General features: G+C 37.4%; 1 protein-coding gene across 2 annotated transcripts in view; it reads right to left on the reverse strand.

Moving 5' to 3' along the window:
• LOC131946494 (serine/threonine-protein kinase 32A) overlaps positions 1-22569 on the reverse strand; it is an 84544-nt gene that overhangs the window by 61531 nt on the left and 444 nt on the right. For both annotated transcript variants that reach the window (XM_059307297.1, XM_059307296.1), the window contains exon 2: positions 22269-22567. In XM_059307297.1, the coding sequence (XP_059163280.1) occupies positions 22269-22377 (109 nt within the window). In that variant the 5' untranslated portion in view covers positions 22378-22567. The remainder of the gene's footprint in view (positions 1-22268; positions 22568-22569) is intronic.

Genomic DNA, 22569 nt, shown 5'->3' on the forward strand with positions numbered 1-22569 from the left:
AATATCTATCCCTAAATATCTATCCCTGAATATCTATCCCTAAATATCTATCCCTAAATATCTATCCCTGAATATCTATCCCTAAATATATATCTCTGAATAGCTATCCCACAACATCCTTGATTGAATAGGTATGCCTAAATATCTATCCCTGAATATCTATCCTTGAATATCTATCCCTGAATATCTATCCCTGAATATCTATCCCTAAATATCTATCCCTAAATATCTATCCCTGAATATCTATCCCTAAATATCTATCCCTAAATATCTATCCCTGAATATCTATCCCTAAATATTTATCTCTGAATAGCTATGATTGACTAGCTATCCCTGAATAGCTATCCTTCAATATCTCCTGAATGGCTATCCTTATATAACTATCCCTGAATAGCTATCCTTATATAACTATCCCCGAATAGCCATCCTTATTTAACTATCCCTGAATAGCAAGCAATGTATAGCTAGCTATCCCTGATCACACAAGGTAACATACATGCCACACAAAATAACGTGTTAGACCAGTGGTTCCCAACCTTTTTCGAGTGGCGACCCCCTTTTATAAAAATTAAGTGACCCGCGACCCCCATAGAATTAAAAAGCCGAAATTAGTATGGAAATTAATAAGCACTAAAATAAGATTTTCTAGTAGACTTTCAATATGAACTACTCTAGATAACTGTTTTAATACCATGAGTAAAATTGCATACTATTCACTAAACATTCGCGGTTAATATTTTTTTTAAGTATTTTTTTGTTAACGCCAACCTATGTCATTATCATTATCTTAATTGTGTTTTTAATCGAAAAATAGTGTTCAAAATAGAATTATATTCTCGAAAAGTCAATGAATTTTACGTTTGGATATAAATGGTTAATACTACACCAAAATTGTGTCTGCAGTTTTTCATCTTAAGCGGAATCTTTCTACTAATCAAAGAATTCATCTTGTAATTCTCGGGAATGCTGGCAACATCAAGGGAAGAAGAGAATGGGTAATGCGTCAATGCAGATTCTTCTTCTTTCCGCTCAGAGAAATAGCGCTGCAGTTCGTTTTCAATAGATTCAAGATGCCCAGAAATTTCTTCTTTCAAACTTTTAATTATCTTACAATTAGATTCATCTACCACACGGCAGAGTTTCTCAAATTTACAATATTTTCGCCGATTTTGCAGCTTTGATAAAAATGCCCCGAGATTGTCATGGAAAGTGATAATATTCGTTCATTTTCCCTGAAGCTTCAGGTTAAGCTTATGTTGATGTTCGAACACATCTGCTAGGTATGATACTCTCTCTAACCACTCTATGTCGTTTTAAGTATACCTAAAGGTCTTGTTTCCTTTGCACTTCCAAGAACAATTTGATTTGAGATTTCAATTCAAAACACGATTCACAACAATTCAATTGACAGCCAGCGCACTGTAGGGTAGAAGAGCAGAACCTCGTGATCTTTATTCAGGTCTTTGCTCAGTTCTTTGAAGGCTCCAGATTTTATATAATTTACGACTTATACTAGCAATGGAGTCTTGATGGCGATTGGTGAGGGCAGTGGTTAGGGAGCTAAATCTTTTGCTTTCTGAAAGCCCGATTTTGACCTAAACAAAGATGGTGTACCATCCGTACAAACCCTCACAGCCGTTTTAACCCATTTTAATCATCCAATTTTAAAAAAAACGTATTTATTTTCTCCATGCTATCTTCACAAAAGAGCAATTCATCTTTGCTATCATCTGAATAAATATAGACAAAGACCAGCAACTGCGAACACGAACTCGCGTCTGTTGATTTATCAACTTGAAAAGCAAACAATGGTGAAAGCTTAATTTCAATAAAAATTTGTTATTTAACATCTACGGAAATGTAAGAATTAACTTCACCAACTTCAACATTCAGCGTTTGATGAGATCTTCTCCTATTGTGTTTTTTTTTTTTTGCTTGGCATTTTCTGTCGCGACTTAATGTGATGCTTGCACTAATGCCGTGTTTCCTTGGTGAAAACTTCCTGTTCGATCAAGTCTCTGACGTTTGCAACTAGCTTCATACCGACAAAAGAACTCCTTATCTTTTTTGGTGTGTTTCGAATAACTAGTGTCAAATGACGTTTTAGTTTTGAAGATTTCATAAACTCGTGACCGAGAACAACTTTGTACAGTACGCTTTGCTTCTTCTCTATTCCCTTTCCAGTGATGTCAGTAAAGCCGAATTTCAAAAATTCTTCTAAATATTTATGTTTTGTTTCAAATTACTAAGGTTTAGTATACCAGTTGGCGACCCCCCAGGAAGCCCTTCGCGACCCCCAGGGGGGTCGCGACCCCCAGGTTGGGAACCCGTGTGTTAGACGAAAAGTTTGTAAAAATCATCTGACACTGAATGGAACAACAAGAGGGGTGGCCAGATTTTTTAAAAATACTATCTGACGGGCCCTTCAGAGATGTATGCACCCCTCAATAACTGCCCCCCCCCCCCTAGCCGTGCCAGTAAGAAAGCGCTGCCTGACCCCCGGTACCATGGGCTAGTTCTACTCCTCCGATACCCCATCACTTCTCCATGACAAGGTTAGACAGTGCAGCAGACAAACACGTGTAATTGACGTTAACAAATGTTTGTGTTGTGCTTGATGTTAACACAAATTTAACCCGTAGTGTTAACAAAATGTTTTTTACATACACTAGAGTAGTTTCATCAGATGTAAATTTCTAACATATTCTAATGAGAAAAAAAATTGTTTCATTTTCGATATGACCCGAAAATTATGAGTGTAGAATGATACGGATGTGACGTCATTCCGCGTAGGGCGACAGACGTCATAGCAGGCTAGTTGCGCATGAGCAGTCGTATCTAATGGTGCACATTTTTAAAACAATTTCTTCCAGGGAAACCTTGACGTCAATATTTTTCAAACAAGTAACGCATGTGGGAAGATCCTACCCATTTCTTTGAATTAATTTGATTCGCTCTAAGACAGGATATCAGCTATTCTCTGTCCGATATTATTTTTCTACCGATTTTCTTTAACCGTTGTGGCCAGATTTAGCGTGATAGAACAATGTTTTCTTAGGGTTTTCTTCACATATTTTTGTTGACGTTATTTGTGGTGGAAGCGTCCCCACGCCAGGCGAGATAATTCCGGGACCAGACACGTCTGCTTATGGACATCTCACAGTCTGTTAGCCAGAGTGAAGTCCCTTTGTTTTGGCGGGAAGGCGACTAAAATGTCTCATTGATTTTTACGTCACAACCAATAAACGGAACGAGAGTGAACGAGGCGCCATATTGAAAGCATCATTAGGGCCCTGGGATCATAAATCTGGGGTCACAAACACAGAGGTTTACCGGGGACCAATCTCCCAGCCCGGGACTCAGCCACCCCCGTCTGTCCCGCCCACGGCGTTTAACACAAGACCAGCAGACGATACTTTTTTTTTCCTGCCGGAAGTTGAGCAAGGAAAACTCAATCAAAGAAACAGTGTTTGGGTAGAACAGAGGGTCTCTGTTGGGGTTGTTACGTGTAGACTCATCCCCCTACCCCTAGCCGCCCCCCCCCCCCCCACCCCCATCAACATATTGCTTGAAGTTATCACTACAGTTACAGATGTAAGTTCGAGCACTTAAAAGTTTGAGTATTTTTTTATTTACTGTGATAGATTCATGGGGTTAACTTTGGGATTTTTTTCCGCTATAAGTTTTTTAAGTACAATTCGAGACCAACATGTATATGGCGCTTATGAAGTATAATTCATGTGTTGGTATGAGTAGAATTCATGTGTTGGTATGAAGTAGAATTCATGTGTTGGTATGAAGTAGAATTCATCTGTTTGTAGAATTCATCTGTTTGTATGAAGTAGAATTCATCTGTTTGTATGAAGTAGAATTCATGTGTTGGTATGAAGTAGAATTCATCTGTTTGTATGAAGTAGAATTCATCTGTTTGTAGAATTCATCTGTTTGTAGGAAGTAGAATTAATCTGTTTGTGTGAAGTAGAGTTCATGTGTTTCTATAAAGTAGAATTCATGTGTTGGTATGAAGTAGAATTCATGTGTTTGTATGAAGTAGAATTCATGTGTTTCTAAAAAGTAGAATTCATGTGTTTGTATGAAGTAGAATTCATCTGTTTCTAAAAAGTAGAATTCATGTGTTTGTACGACCTCTGCAAATGAAAGGATAGTGTGGTCAGTACTGTCAGTAAGGAAAAACATATAGCATACACAGGACATCAGTAGGACATCCGAAGCCTGTATCCCATGAAAGAACAAACACAACAGACACATGACATTAGTAGGACATCAGTAGGACATGAGTAGGCTTGTATCCCATGATAGGACAAACACAACAGACAGAACATCAGCAGATAATGTATACCATGTAAGGACAAAGGTTTAGCAGACACAGGACCTGAGTAGGACCTGAGTAGGACATGAGCAGGACATGAGTAGGACATGAGTAGGACATGTTTCCCGTTAGCACCAGCATGCATCCGACGAGGATTTAGCCGTCGGGTTCTAGACTGCAAGAAGACGATGTATGTCAATGTAGAAGCAATTGGGGTGGCGGGGGGGGGGGGGGGTCTCGGGAAACCGTCGAATAAATTGTACGTCCGTTTTTGCCAAGAGCGATAACCGGAGATTTTTAACGACATTTTAGGGCGAGCAGATATCAAACTTCGAAAAAAAAATTCCCTTCTACTCCTCAAATAAAACAGCCAAGAAAATATGAACATAAACTGATGAACAAACATGCAAACAACATATAAACAATCACCTGACGTACAAACATCAATCACATACAACGTATGACCATCTACTAACTTACAAACAGCACATACAAACAACATATAAACAATCACATACAACATTTGAACATTTATTAATTTACAAACAACACATACAAACAACATATAAACAATCACTAGCTTACAAACATCACATACATCATTTGAACATTTACTAACTTACAAACAACACATACAAACAACATGTAAAACCTCACCTGATTTACATACAAACAATGACTTACAAACACAAACACCATCCCCCTGTATCCCCGAGTCTTTAGTATTTCTCCCAGTGCGACTGCACTACGAAAAATGCCCGCAACTTAAGTGCTTTGTTTATTCTTCAATATATTATGTTTTCTAAAACCGGAAAAAACCGGTTTTAGAATCTTCGATTATAACTCTGGACGTTGATTGACTGCAGCCTCGTAAGTTCTCAAGTGCCACTCGAGTGGGACTATAGGATTGAGTCTGGAACTCTTGCAGGAAAAAAGATCAGTTTTCTGGAGATGTGCGTCCAATATGGCGTCATCAAGCGTGTTAGCGAAGAACTATTCCATTCATAATCCGGCAAGCCATTTCATCCGGTACGTAGATACAAGGGTAAAAACAAGGCCAGCGAGTTGAGCAGACGTAATATTCTGGTCCAATAGCCATAGAACGATCTGTCGTCTGCTAATAATGTGTATCCGTCCATAAATAAAACAAGGAATGTGTAGGGCTGTGGTACTGGTCCAGGAAAATACAATGGACGAGCTCATCAAATATTTATAAGACAATCAGGCAGTGAGTCTTTCATGCCAGATACATCAAGTCCGGCAATCAGCAGACGACAGAGATCTGTTGTTTCAAGAGAAATATGTTTTTGTATTTATTGTTCTGTTTTGTTTTTTCTTCGTTCTTAATGTTAACAACGTTGGAGTAGATTTTCTCCATCCATCAAGTGCTAATAGTTTACACGACATATCTCTACTGACGTCAGCCTGCTTTTCTTTCTGGATTTGCCTCACCCAAGAGCATCTGCAAGGTAGTAGTTGCTGATATTCCACATTTAGTATCAACATCCAGCTAATCATAAAAACAACTCATCCTATCCATCCCCACACCTAACACATCACTTCCATGATCCACGGAACACCATCCCCAATACACCACCCCACCTGCCAACACCTTCTCAAGCACACCACCCACCATCTAACACCCTCCCTAACACACCACACCACTACCCATGTAACACCCTCCACAACACACCACCCCACCACCCATGTAACACCCTCCCCAACACACCACCCCACAACCAAACACCCTCCCTAACAACCAACACACCACCCCACCATCTAACACCCTCCACAACACACCACCCACCATCTAACACCCTCCACAACACACCACCCCACCATCTAACACCCTCCACAACACACCACCCCACCATCTAACACCCTCCAAAACACACCACCCCACCAGCCAACACCCACCACAACACACCACACAACCATATAACACCCTCCACAACTCACCACCCCACCACCCCACCATCTAACACCTTCCACAACACACCACCCCACCTGCCAACACCCACCACAACACACCACACAACCATCTAACACCCTCCCCAACACATCACTCCACCAACTAATACCCTCCACAACACAACACACCACCACCCATGTAACAGCCTCAGCTAAAGAACACAGCCACACTAATCTAGCTCCACTCTCCACAGCTAGTTGATAGCTGATGGCAATCGCTCTCGTGTTTTTCAGCTATCTTCAATCGTTGAGTTCGTGTAAAACTATATAGCACTGCTAGATCCTGGTAGCCAATTAAATGTCCAGAACTTAATTAGTTCATCAATATTTGACTGATCTCGGTAAACTGGGACGGGAATTGATGTTTAAAAATAGAATTCATCAAAGTGAACAAATTTTAAAATGCCAGAACACAGGTAAATAAGGTGAGTAATATATATGCATACATCTATGTATACACACATACATACAGGTGAGTAGAATCAGGTGGATTCATTTAAACCTTGTCGTTCGTTTTTGTTTTTTGTTCCCACCTTCCCCCGAAACACGTCTACCGCCCCCACCCCCGCCCCCAAACGAAATAGAATGTATATAGAAAATACATACTTTCACCAGTGTCCACCCAGTTCCTCGCAAAATTTATTTCAGCCCCCCCCCCCCCTTGAAAGTTTCAAGATCCCCCCCCCTCCCCTCCCGTGAAAAGTCTGAAAGAAACTCTGATTGTTGGATTCCTAGTTCTACAATGACAAGAGTAATTGCCTAAACCTAACCCTTAACTGGCCAAAAGTTAACCCCCCGCTGAAATAAACTAACTCTCGAAAGTACCACAGTTTAAATCCCACCTAGCTGCACCACTTACATCGGGGAATCAGTCGCCGCCATCTTTGCCAGATTTTTACAGCCTGTCAGGACATTCGGAGCCTAAGGCTATACCCGATGGGGAATGTCTGCTTCATTCTTATACTTATCGCTTATTTCCCTTTATTTATCGACTATACGAGATGGGAAAGCCTGCTTCTGTCCCTTTATTTATCAGCTATACCAGATAATAAATGTATGCTTCTATTTGTTTTATAAATGAGAATGTCTGTTTATTTCCCTTTACTTGTTGTCTCTTTCAGCTGGGGAATGTCTGCTTATTTCCCTTTACTTATCGGCTCTACCAGATGGGGAATGTCTGCTTATTTCCCTTTACTTATCGTCTTTACCAGAAGGGGAGTGTCTGCTTATTTCCCTTTACTTAAAAGCTCTACCAGATGGGGAATGTCTGCTTATTTCCCTTTACATACCGCTCTAACTTTTTGGGTGAAGAGTGCTTCAGAGGACTGTCGAGAGAAAGGCCGTGTCTTATCGGTCCAGTGCCGAGTGGGGTAGGGTGGGGGTCTTGTGGGGAGGGGTGGGGTCGCGTGGGGTGGGGATTTGTGTAGCGGGGCAGCTCGGGAGTGTCGTGGGGGCGCTGGGGATGAAATCAATACTTGAAGAGCTTCCTGTTCTACAACACGTCGCCACGTAATGACCAGGATCAAACCACAACACGTCGCCACGTAATGACCAGGATCAAACCACAACACGTCGCCACGTAATGACCAGGTCAAACCACAACACGTCACCACGTAATGACCAGGATCAAACCACAACACGTCGCCACGTAATGACCAGGATCAAACCACAACACGTCGCCACGTAATGACCAGGATCAAACCACAACACGTCGCCACATAATGACCAGGATCAAACCACAACACGTCGCCACGTAATGACCAGGTCAAACCACAACACCTCGCCACATAATGACCAGGATCAAACCACAACACGTCGCCACGTAATGACCAACATCAAACCACAACACCTCGCCACGTAATGACCATGATCAAACCACAACACGTCGCCACGTAATGACCAGGATCAAACCACAACACGTCGCCACGTAATGACCAGGATCAAACCACAACACGTCGCCACATAATGACCAGGATCAAACCACAACACGTCGCCACGTAATGACCAACATCAAACCACAACACCTCGCCACGTAATGACCAACATCAAACCACAACACCTCGCCACGTAATGACCAACATCAAACCACAACACGTCGTTACGTAATGACCAACATCAAACCACAACACGTCGTTACGTAATGACCAACATCAAACCACAACACGTCGTTACGTAATGACCAACATGGAACCACAACATGTCGCCACGTAATGACCAACATGGAACCACAACACGTCGCCACGTAATGACCAGGATCAAACCACAACACGTCGCCACATATCGAACAAGGTGGAACCACAACGACACTCGCTGGCCGGAACTTAGAATCCCATCCCACTTCCCAGCTTCACATAAGCATAACGCTTAGCGTCATTCCGCTAATTACCGCCATCTTCACATTACAGCGGATTTTTTTTTGTGTACGTCTCTATCAGGGGCGGCGCCGCTATCCAGCCGGCTCTAGCAGGCTGTGATCAAAGGGATATCGATCAAAACCAATCAGTTTCATGTCGGATTATCTTTAATCCGTGACATCGAGATAAACCTTGCAACGGTGACGTATGGGAGGCAGACGGGAAACCAGACAACACAGAAACAACGTTGAAATAAAATTACAAATCGTGATGGTAGATTAACGAATTACAAATCATGATGGTAGATTAACGAAGTACAAATCATGATGGTAGATTAACGAAGTACAAATCATGATGGTAGATTAACGAAGTACAAATCATGATGGTAGATTAACGAAGTACAAATCATGATGGTAGATTAACGAAGTACAAATCATGATGGTAGATTAACGAAGTACAAATCATGATGGTAGATTAACGAAGTACAAATCATGATGGTAGATTAACGAAGTACAAATCATGATGGTAGATTAACGAAGTACAAATCATGATGGTAGATTAACGAAGTACAAATCATGATGGTAGATTAACGAAGTACAAATCATGATGGTAGATTAACGAAGTACAAATCATGATGGTAGATTAACGAAGTACAAATCATGATGGTAGATTAACGAAGTACAAATCATGATGGTAGATTAACGAAGTACAAATCATGATGGTAGATTAACGAAGTACAAATCATGATGGTAGATTAACGAAGTACAAATCATGATGGTAGATTAACGAAGTACAAATCATGATGGTAGATTAACGAAGTACAAATCATGATGGTAGATTAACGAAGTACAAATCATGATGGTAGATTAACGAAGTACAAATCATGATGGTAGATTAACGAAGTACAAATCATGATGGTACATTAACGAAGTACAAATCATGATGGTAGATTAACGAAGTACAAATCATGATGGTACATTAACGAAGTACAAACTATGTTGGTAGATTAATGCAGTACAAATCATGATGGTAGTGCAATATAAACCATGATGGTAGATTAATGCAGTACAAACCATGATGGTAGATTAGTGCAGTACAAATCATGATGGTAGTGCAATATAAACCATGATGGTAGATAAATGCAGTACAACTCATGATGGTTGATTACCTGGGACGAATACGGAGATGGTTGGAGCAGTCAGTTCTAGTCACGTTTTCTAATGTCGCGCGTGGAATATCGAATGTCAAGGCTACATGATCTCATCAAGTTCTGGACAGGAACTCACTGACTGTACTGACTGGTCGATAGATGGAATGACCGATAGACAGAACGGCCGATAGACAGAACGGCCGATAGACTGAACAACCGATAGACTTAACAGCCGATAAACTGACTGGCCGATAGACTGACTGACTGACCGATAGACTTAACGGCCGATAGACTGACGGGCCGATAGACTAACTGCCGATAGACTGACTGGCCATAGATGATCATGTTTGAATAATCAATTCATACAATCAATTCTTACACCGATTCTGCCAACTGTGTTTGATTTCCCCCTCCCCACCCATCCCCCACCTTACAGTAATCCTGCCTGGATGATAACTAGAACAAACACAAGAGCAGATAACTGCGGCGAGCAATAACCAATCACGTCAGCAGATTTGACGCTAATGAGTTTAAAAAACGACACATTCTTTTTAAACAGTTCTGTATTCAGAATGACGTAAAACTGATCCATCACTTATTCTTTACATTTTCAAAAAGCAATTTAAAGACGATATATTACAAACTGAATAATTGTGGTTAAATTGGAGATAAAAGCACTAACATTATAGACAAACACGTAACGACATATAAAGATCACATTTAACAGTGTTAATTTTAAGACGCGTTTTGATGACAACAATAAGGAAGGGAAAATGTTGAAGGAGGCAGTTTTTATTTGTGCATCTTCTGCTTAACGCGCGAGAACACCTCGTGAAATCAGCATTCTCAGACACGTTCTCGCACTCAATTTCAGCCTCACTTTTCTCAGGGGCATCTTAACCACTGCTCCAACTACTGCCCCAACCCACAACCACTGCCTCAAACAACACCGCACATCCCCATCCACATCATAAAACCAGATCCAAAGCCCACATCCGTTTCTTCACAAAGGCGAAATCAAGGGTGGGCGGGTGGGGTGGCCATCTAGAGGGCTAATCCGAGGGCCCGCCAAATTAAAAAAATTAAACGCTAAGTCTGAGCTGGATTACTGAATTATACACATTCTAATTTAAGTGAATCACTGCTACCATGACAGACTGATTTGTTTTCTACATATATTGTGTGACACCAAAATAAAAAATGTTAAGTGACTGGTAAGCAATCGCCGCCGTCTTTTCCACATAGGGCGGGGACGCTTTTTCGTCAACGAATAATTCTATGTAAATTGGGGGTGCGTACAATTGATAGTTCGCCCTGGGCGCCGAAATGGGCAGCTACACCTCTATATCCTCATCCATGTTGATCATGCACTGCCGATTGTTGACATCACGAGGCAAGTGTTGGCCAATAGAATTTTGAAGAACAATCTAAAAATAACAAAACCGGAAATGGTTCTCCTTCGATAGGGTAAACAAACACCGCGGCTAAAGAACAAATCCCCTCTCATCAAAATGCCAGTCTTCAAACCTTTTAGGATTCCCTAATCACAAGGCGGAATCCTTCTACAGCTGTAATAACAACACGGACATTGATTGGCCTCTGCTCTGGACCAATCAACTCGGTTGTAACAAAATAAACAAACTGACCGTTGTTATTTCATCCTGCAATTATTGTTCAAAAGATCTGTTTAGATGATGGCTACAGGTATAATCGTGAGGTGAGGGAGGGGGAGGGGTAGACAAGAAAGATTAAGGAGAGGGTCTAAAGATATATCCCAAGGGGTCATGCATCACAGTATCAATTTACTTACCCCGATTTAAAATATAAAATTAAGTCTAGGCCACAGGGTAAAGCGACCCCTATTGGAGAATAAAAGCCAATACCGGGCCGCAATTCGATTAGATAATTTCAAGTAATTGGTCAATTAGTGAAACGTGATTTAGTATCGTGCGTATTGATTCCAGCCATTAAGTCAGTTTTAGCCCAAGGCGGGTATTTAAAGGTTCTTTACAAATGTAAAACTTTAGCTGGGGGCTAGATCGTTTAATGGTAGAGTTGTAAACATGTGCTCCGTAATGGGGGATGTTAGCTGTGTGAATACAGGGCATACAGACACCGATTCTTGGCCATTACTTCTGACATTGTGCGTTGATCATCAATTGTGAAACCGACCCCTGGTTGTCACTTGTGGACAACGACCCCTGATCATCCCCTGTGAAACCAACCCCTGGTCATCAATTGTGACATTGACCCCTCGTCATCACTTAAGTCTAAGGGGTTAAATCTATGGGGTTATGTGTGAGTGGTTTGCCAGAGTGTTATATCCAGGAGTTTATATCTTGTGTTATTTGGTGTAGGTGTGTGCAACTTATTTTAGGTACTGGGCTGTGGAAATTACAAAGGTCAAAACAAAAGGTCAAAACAAAAATGAAAATTATCTTTGTGGTGCTTGACATAATAAAACATAAGACCACCATAATTCAAAAATAACAAACATATAGTCTACCACACCCACGAATGATTTGATAGATCAGATTGATACACCACCCCCCCCCCCTCCACCCCCACCTTAAATTGATATGACCATCCCCAACGTTAAATTGATAAAAACACTCGATCATGGATTTCATAAAACCACCAATATCTTCTAGATAAACGAAACACCATCCCGAATATGGTCCGTCGCCCCCCCTCCCCCTCCCCCTCCACACACACACACACACACACACACACGGTGACGGAGTATTATTCACTGACCTAACAAATAAACTAGATCCAATATGTCATTACCAACCTAATATGGGGATTGAAACTGCCAGTTAAAAATGACAAGTAATTTTACACTATTGTAAGTCAGGGATTCATTAGCCTAATTAAATTCTTAATACTTTGCGAAAGTGAAATTATAAGGGACGATACTAAACTTCTTGATATTTGCTGTTATAACTATTTCCGTTTCATTCTTGGAACATTATTCTTCTGTCCAGGCATGTTGGTTGTGCTCCGTATTTTGAAATAAAATCTTTTTGTTTCGGTAGCAATAAAATTGAGTAAACTTTTTGAACTGACGCAGCTTCGGTTTAAAATTCATTTTAATTAACTTAATATTATCAAATTTTACGATAATTGAATACATCGACGCATTATCAGCTTACACGAAGCCGTCGATTCAAATTATTATAAAAGCTCAGAATAAAAATAGCATTAAATAGTGACACGCCCAACTGTGGTTGTGATTCTACCCCCCTCCCCCGAAGAGTTGCCTGGAAGAAACTCTGTACGGCTCTGATTGTACTTGCTACACTTTGCTCCCACTTCAGTTCCAGAAAAACATTTTCTGTTCACCCCCCCCCCCCTAATCCCTCAACACTTCTAAGATACACAATCATTTGTTTACGCCTGTCCGTAGTAGCCGACAACTAATACTAGATTTCCATGAGACAATTGGGTGTTGCAGTAATACTTTGCTATATAACATGCTAATTTTCAAAAAATTATATAAATTAATTGGCAAGCGCTAAAATTATGTTTTAGCTGTCAAAAATTAAAACAAAATATTAAGTATTGATTTTTACGTGTTTTGAATTTTTTAATTCAAGATAAACTATTGAAAATAATTTTTGAAATAATTAATAATATTAATTCATTAATCCATTCAAAGTTTTGGAAAAACTTCCGCCAGGGAGAGATAAAATTTTTCAAACTAAATGAATTTTTGTGATCATGTTTCCTATTGATAAAAAAACATGGCGGCTGCTTGTTTCTTGACTTCGCTTCAAGATTTTAAACTCATCATGAACTCCCAATATGCAACAAATATACAAAATTTCAAGTCTATTGTGTACGTACGGTTGGGAAGTAATGTATTTGCATTCAATTCTGACAGAAAAGTTTTGTGGCGGTAAGTAAATTAATTATTTTTAAAAGTTAAATCTAAGACATAGCAAGCCTAGCCCCAGGGGACATTACTCCTACTGGACGATTTGGTAAACAGTAAACAAACGATTATCAAGTTCGACTTTACACTTTATTTCAGCATATTGCAACTAGATCTAGATATCTAATAGTTATTAGTAATAGATCTCAATCTACCTGATCCTACATCTGTTCTTTATACTTCCTTAACTAGAGTCTAAGATCTATTATTCTATACTGATCCCTCTAAATAAAAAATGACAGTGAAGATTGATTTAGTTAGTAGTGTATGTTTGTAGATTGTAGAGATCTGATTGCAAGTACTTATCTAATATCTAGTTAGTAAGTACTTCTAAGTACAAGTAGAAGTAGTGACTACGACTAGTCTAACTAAGTGCAGACTGTAGACTACTGAGGATGTTAGTGTAGTTCAGTTGAGCATAGTTACTGAAGTAGAGTAGAGAGTGAATGCAACATTGTGAGTGTAATAAATTAAAAAGTTAATAATGGGACCTAATGATAATTAATAATTAATGACAAAGTGACTAGCCGGAATAAGATTTTTCTATAATTCTAGATCCAGTGAGTAGGTCTCTGAGTCTATATATTTTTTTTTTCTAGATGTAGCTAGTTAACAACAGTGCTAAATCTAGTTAGTAACTTGTCTAGAGAAATCTAGATTTATTTAGTAATTTAGTAGGCAATAATTATAAATAATAATATTATAATATTAATAAAATTAAAATGTTGACATCTGTTGCTACTGCGAACCTATCTAGATTTGATTTAAGAAGTAGATTTAAAGTTTAGTTGACTGCTAAAGATTAAGAAAGTCTGCTACTAACTAGAGTAGTAGGCATATGCTTACTTAGAAATCTAGATGTAGGAAGTTTATGTGTAAATCTAGCAAGACCCAGTTATTTTAGTAGGCATTGAATTATGGTTATTAGATCTAGAGTTTAGATTTAGTAAGAGATTTGTCAATATTGACCTGAAGTTATAGATTTAATGGCTAGTTTTGATTGCAATTTTATTTATATTTTTGATACGCTTATTATGTATAAAAATGTAAACTGATTATAAGACAAAATTTTAAGTATAAATGTTGTGTGTAAATCTATTTTTCAGAATACCTGAATTAAATCAGTGCATATAGACCTCTAGTAAACACAGAAGAAAGTACCCTACACATGTTCCAGACAACCTTAACTAAGACTATCAACAAAACATAGGAAATCAAAATGTGTTTTAGAATGAAGATTTCATCTGAGTCTGCAATTTATGAATAACAATATTTGATGCAGGAAAAAATTAAATTCCCTGAAATTATGGGACAAATATTGCATTAAATAAAATGCCTTTATCTTTAAATACTAAATAAATTATTAATTTATTTAATAAAAATTGAACTTGTCTTAATCATTGAATTTGTTTATTGATTGTAATTGTTAATGTTATTGTTAGTGTATGAAAATATTGTAAACAACAGTGAGAGTTGTAAAGTTCCTGTTTCTAGCCTGTTTGTCCATGGATCAGATTACAAAGAGTTCAACTGTTCTGTGAACTTGGCATTCGAAGCCATGATGTGGTCAGCACTATGACAATGCCTTTACTTAGGTACCCCTCATTGCTGGGTGCACACAGGGACTTTTTACTGACTTAAACCTCAATTTAACTTGAGACTTTGGGTTAGTAGTAATGGCAGTCTAGCGCCAGTGTGTTTTTCTTCATATAAAATTTGCAAGTTAAACACTGTTTAGTTTCCTCAATCACTACAGCTTTCCAAAATCACTGAACTAACACACACAAACACAAAGAACGTATTAAAACAACACTCAATAAAAATAACATAAATCTTAACACTTGATAAAAGATTTATTTAGGATATATCAATATATATTTTTACAATGACCTACAAATACTAAATTGGGATTCATTGGTCAAGCAGTAGAGCACACAATTGATAAACCAGAGACTACACAACTGTTTTATTGGTCTAAGTAAAAAAAACAAGACATTATTAATATTATTACAAGTGGAACATGCTTCATCTGTGAAATAATACTTTCATTAACAGTAAAAATAAATATTAACTAGTGTACACAGACACTAAAAATACATGCTTACTGTAAAGCAAAAGTAATTCTTCTAAAACAATGTAATATACATTAGGTTTATTTAGTCATATCTGTTTATTCTGAGTGATATAGTCAGAATTCTGTAATTATAGCATATTTAATTTCTACTAAGTAAGCCTTGTACAACAGTATGAATATCTAGAATCTAGCTATATAGATTAATTGAAGTTGCTGATTTTTTTTTTAAATCTTTGAATTAAATTTTCAATGTTAAACTAAAAGCTCAATGACAGTAACACAAAGTCAAACAAAGCTTATTACAATTAAACTAATTAGGCCCTAATGTTAGTAATTATTAGATTAATCCAATTTTTAGGCCCACTTTGGGCTTAAATCAAATTTGGAATTTCTAGAGCTATTACTAGATATAGAATTTTATCTAGTAATACTGGTACACTATAACTTGTCTATATATATATAACGATAACTATCTCTACGAGGACTAACTACTAAGCAGACGACTAATTAGTAATTACGGTTATTAGGTCTAGCCTACTGTCACCGTGTAATATCTAGTTTATCTAGATCTAGATCTAGTACTAAAAGAAAAAGTACTAGGAAAAGGATTTTTTTTTTTAAAATATGGCATTGATTTAAAATAGGGGCCTATTTATTAAAATGAATAAAGGCAAAGTCTTTATAACTAAATAGGCCTAATTTAAATTAGGGGCCTATAATTAACTATAATATGATTAATACATAGGGCCTAATAACTAATTTAATCAGTTCTTAACTTTCTAAGCAAAAGAAAGTCTAGAAAAAAATTTATGGGCCTACATTCAAAAGTTAAGTCTAAAGTCTAAAGGTTTCTGTTTTACATAAATCTAGCTAATTATTCTATTATTACTAACTCTAGCTTAAATACTAGCTAGCTAACTAAACTAATACTAACACCTATTACTATTATATTAATAAAAGTATTCATATTAATCATATAGGCCTAGTTCACTATAAAAGAAAATACGCTATAGTCTATATAATATACAGTAACAGGCCTATACTTAATACTATTATTATTATTATTATAGATCTAGGTCTAACTAAAATAAGGCTGAGATCTAGATCTAAATAAAATACATAGGCCCTAAATCTAGTAAATAATACTATTTGACGATTTGTTATAATAGGGTATGTATATTTTTATTATTGTATCTAGATCTACTGTTTATAACTTAAACTTTAGACTTAATTAATATTTAATAATTAAACTTAAAGTATGAGTGTATGACGTATCATTAATATTTAATAATTAATATTAATTTTAGGCCTAGTACTTAGTACTAAGTTAGTACACTAAAGTAGAATCTAATTCTAATTAATTACTATACTATAGGCCTAGTAATTAGTAACTAATTAGGCCTATATATTATATAATTACTAAAGTTCTTTAATTAATTCTTTAGACTTGGTCACTTGACTTTACAACCTCTTCTTTACTCTTCTAATAAAATCGGTTTAGACTACGGTCCCTAGATCAGATCAAGATCTAGATTTCTAGATCTAGAGTTAGTAGAATCTAGATCTACCTCTAAAATCTAAAACTACTAAAAGTTACTAAAACTCTAAAACTAAATCTAACGAGCCGGTTATAGTTATATATTCTAAATATAATTCTAGAATCTAGATTCTAGACTCTAGACTATATTAAAATCTGAAAAGTCAATTCTTTATCTAGATCTAGAAGTAGATTTAGAATCTAGAATCTAGATCTAGATTAGATTTTAATTTTCTATCTCGATTTCTAGATCTAAATTCACGAAATTCTGATTCTAAATTCTTGAGTTTGTTTTGAAGCCAAAAGCGAAAGTAGCTTTCCTAACTTAAAAAAAAAAAGATTTAATAAAAATATTCAGATTTGGTTTAAAAAAACGCCAACCGGCAGGACTCCATTTGGACTCCACTTCAACACCCAATTTCTAGTTTATACCAAGTTGAATCTGGCGTTGTCACAAATTTATCCGTATTGTCAAGCGCAGATGTTTGTGCGACATGCTAGTCAGTGAAAATATTTTAAGGATAAATTGAAATGTTGAGCAAGCCTTCTCGTTCTTGAATCTTGCGTCCAACTATTTTAATGGAAACATTTCTGAATAGCGGCATCAATGCGATCTCTGTATAAACATGTGCATACACTGGCTAGATCCTGGGCGATGGTCTCCCTTCGTTAGAGAAATCTCTGGGAATGAAAGATGAATGCAGCCCGATTATACGCATGTGCATGTGTCAAAATTAATTCACGTGACCTACACACAGCCAATCAGTTTTAAGTTCCAGTAATTACTGTAAAATTGTAAGTGCAAATTGTGTGTGGTATTTGAAGAAATTACTGTAAATGTATATGTAAGTGTTAAATTGCAGAAATTAGTGTAAAATTATGTGAGTAGTTACTTGCAAGTCATTGTAAACTTTCAAATTCTGAGAAATACATTGAAAATATTTTTAGTTGTTTTTTATGGGGGGGGGGGGGGGGGCTTTACAGTCGGATGTGTGTAAAAACGTAGAGCTAGGTAGTTATCTGTAAGCACTGCAATGGGACATTTTTTTAACTTTTCGAAAAAAAACGGATACTTTGAGCCAGACATCCAATGATCCACCATTGTATCTGATGATACGTTACTCTCTGTCACAAAGCACACGGCTAGGGTCAAGGTCGAAACCGCCAAGCACAAAATATTTGTGCTTAAAACAAGTTGAGACGGTCGAGACATTATACAAGGGAATGTTTTGTAATTGTTCACATTGTGGGTGGCGTTTCGGTGTGTTATGCTTGATATTTTACACTGAGCCGCATTCTGCACTGCTATGCGTCACGTTTTACATCGAGGGTCGCGTTCTGCACTGCAATGCGCCACGTTTTACCTTAAGGGTCGCGTTCTGCAGTGCAATGCGTCACGTTTTCACATCGAGGGTCGCGTTCTGCAGTGCAATGCGCCAGTTCCAGCCAAGATCCTACCCGTGTTACTTCCCTTGGTCATCTTAAACTGAACCCATTCAGCAACTGGACATTATCCCAAACGACATTTTGTGGACAATAATGCGGTTAGACGGCATGAATCCAACAGACGTCCACGAGAGAAGAGTTATGCTGCTCTGATCTTATTTCCACTTACATGTCCTCATCACTCTAAAACAAACCCCTCCACAATTAGTGTATTTCTTGCAACCCTAAACCTAACTCAAACCTCACTTCTTGAAAATTTACGTCGCTGTATTTTATCGAAGCTAACTCATGCTCTGAGATAAGTCTGCTTCACGCGTGCACACAAAAATGGTTCGGTAATTCGGATATGTAATTACCTGCTTCAATCGGAATAATTAATCACCATACTTCAGTTACATTGATACCAAAAAAGTTCCCATTTGCACAATGATATTATGGTCAGAGTTTCTTCCAGCCATCTCTTCGAGGGGGGCAGAGCCCGCCCGAAGACAGTCTACCATGAAATTTATATATATATATATATATATATATATATATATATATATATATATATATATATATATATATATATATATATATATATATATATATATATATATATATATATATATATATATATATATATATGGAACAAGCTGGCCATTATAGTCAATTTTATCGGGTGACGATATGTGACGACCCATGACAGATTATGCTATGTGACGTAACATACAATACTTAAAAAACGGGTGATGTTTTGATATCATTTCTCTACTCATTTTACTAATGGAGGCGAACGTGAATGATCAGGAAATTGTGTATAAAATATTTTTTTTTAATCTGGTAAAAGTTATTAAAATAAATAGGGTTATAAAAAGCCGATTGATTTTTGACGGACGTTACTTAAGATTGGATGTATTTGATGTTTTAGTATTTTCGGTAACTAAACACATTTTTTTTAAAAAGTTGTTTTTATTTATAATTTTTTTACGGTCGCTTTGATGGCAAAATCTAACTTTCAAAAACACTTTTTTTTAATCCATGTCAACAATAATGGTCGCTCCCAACTCGTAAAATGCGGCCGCCTCCATCACATAAGTAAATAAAAACCGTCTTTCTATTTTCTTTATCTTCACATACGTGTGTGGCGTGTCTGCGTGCGCACAAAGAAACGTGTGTGTAGGTATTTATATAATGTTTTCAGCGTGTTCAATATAAAGTGAGTACACACTATCTGACACGCGTTTTATCAGTGAGCTACAGCTCACGACACTTGAGCAGACGGCGGCCGGAAATCCGTGAGGAAGTGCACACGGTGGTCACCGGTGGCTACACGGTATTTCAATATGACATGCGCAGTGGCACAAAAAAAATAAACTGGGTTAGCCCAGCGGCAGTCTAAGAACGTGCTATCTTTGTAGGTCGTCATCTCCGCCATACCCCCCTTCCTGGAACAGTTTCTGGCACGGGGAGATAGGTCTGTACTCATTCCCAGAGGATTAAAGCTAATGTATTACATTAGATATGTGTGGATTGTGAACCAACAAGGGCACAGACGTAATGTTAATCTAATAGTTCAGATGCTGATCAAATATAAATATACATCTTCAGATAATTAGAGATCAGAATTATCTTCTGTCAGTGGCGTAGGCAGAACTTGGTCATGGGGGTGGGGAAAAATGTATGACATTGAAAATTTTGAAATACTAGACATAGAGTGACGATAGCGTGCCCACACCAACAAATGTAACCTAGCGTGAGAAGTGTTTCTTTCAGACTTTTTTCTACGTGGGGGGTGAGCGAGCACAGGTAAAAGAATATATCTTGTATATAAATCTTGTTTGGCTCGGGTGAAGGGGGGGAGAGGCCTGAACGAAACACTGAGCATGATGAGCATGAGAACTTTCCTTTGGGAGGATATATTCGGGGTCCTTAGGGCAGATGCATTAGAATTCACCTGTTTCTTGAACTCGGCATATGAAGGAATGGTGTGGTCAGTACTGTGTCCAGCCGCCTTTACTTTCCGTAACGTGAGTCAAATACCTATAAGAGCTGTGTGCATTCAGGTACGTCCTTAGTCCGAACCGAGATCTGAATTCGGAACCTTCGAGCTAGCAATTGGGCGCTCTACCATTCAGCCACGCCGTTCCATAAAAGTTGCTTACGGTAGTGAAAATAGGTTACGATAATGAAATTAGGGAACGGTAGTGAAAGTAGATTTACCGTAGTTAAAATAGGTTACCGCTCGTAGTGAAAGTTGGTTACGGTAGTGAATGTAGGGAACGGTAGTGAAAGTAGGTGACAGTAATGAAAGTAGGTTACGGTAGTGAAGTAGGTTACGGTAGTGAAAGTAGGTTACGGTAGTGAAAGTAGGTTACGGTAGTAAAAGTTAGTTACGGTAGTGAACCTAGGGAACGGTAGATCACGCAAAATCGAGTTTGCATTTAGTGTTTTGAATGAAATGTGTGTGTGCTACATAAAATACGAGTGCAAGTCTAATACGACGCCCCAGATACTGTAGTATAGTCAGCATCCTCAAGGGACACTACCTACATCAAACAAACAATACTCACTCCTCATTGATTAACTAATCAGCTTAGTTAGAAACTGTCTACTGGTCTCGTTACACGGAGCTTGTGTGTACACTACTTCAATCATTATAATTGCTGGCGAGGTTGGGGGTGTAGACCTGTTTGCTAAATAATTACATAAGGAGGCCGAAGATTATGATTGCCTAGGGCCTACGCGGGGATGGGGGGAAGCAAATTGCTTAAAATCCTCTTTGTTTTATAAATACATTTCGAAAGATATATCGTGATTCATTTCGTGATATTCACAAACAATAAAAAAATTACGGAGTATACACACTCTACGCACACATATTATATATAATATGAATATGTGTGTGTGTGTATATATATATATATATATATATATATATATATATATATATATATATATATATATATATATATATATATATATATATATATATATATATATATATATATATATATATATATATATATATATATATATATATATATATATATATATATATATATATATATATATATATAGGGCCAATATAAATATATAGGCCTACGTATATGATATATATGGATATATATAAACAATATGTATAGGCTATATTTATGTATATATATATATATATATATATATATGAATATATAGGTTATAGATGTTCATTTAAATACATATACATGCGTATGTAGGATATACATATATATATATATATATATATATATATATATATATATATATATATATATATATATATATATATATATATATATATATATATATATATATATATATATATATATATATATATCCTACATTCAGCTTTGTCTTGACTGTTATTTAGACAATATTTTGTGAAGAGCTCCCTAACGTAGCCTGTCTGTAACAGACAACAACCCCCTAGGCTACCGATGAAAACAGAAACGAGAAACACATGCAAGCCTACCTGTCCCTGTTCCATCAAACGTCTCATTCTTAGATGAGTGTCCCGATCCCATAGTACAACCAATTTTGACGGTTTGTTTAGGGTCACGGGGTGACAACGTGATCACCATCCGTTGACTGGCGTAGGAAGAAAAAACCTATTTTAGTCTTCGCTCAGCCAAAGACTTGAACCGTTTGTAAAAATCCAATCCAGTATTTAACGAAATAATTGATTCTCACTTCTTTCAAACATCTTCACTGTCTGATTTTGTAAATCCTCACCAAACTGCAAGCACGGCCATCCTTATGATGAGCTCACACCT

The sequence above is a fragment of the Physella acuta genome, unplaced genomic scaffold (assembly GCF_028476545.2).
Source record: "Physella acuta isolate Inbredline_101_S28 unplaced genomic scaffold, ASM2847654v3 ptg000562l, whole genome shotgun sequence".
NCBI classification, from domain to species: Eukaryota; Metazoa; Mollusca; class Gastropoda; family Physidae; genus Physella; species Physella acuta.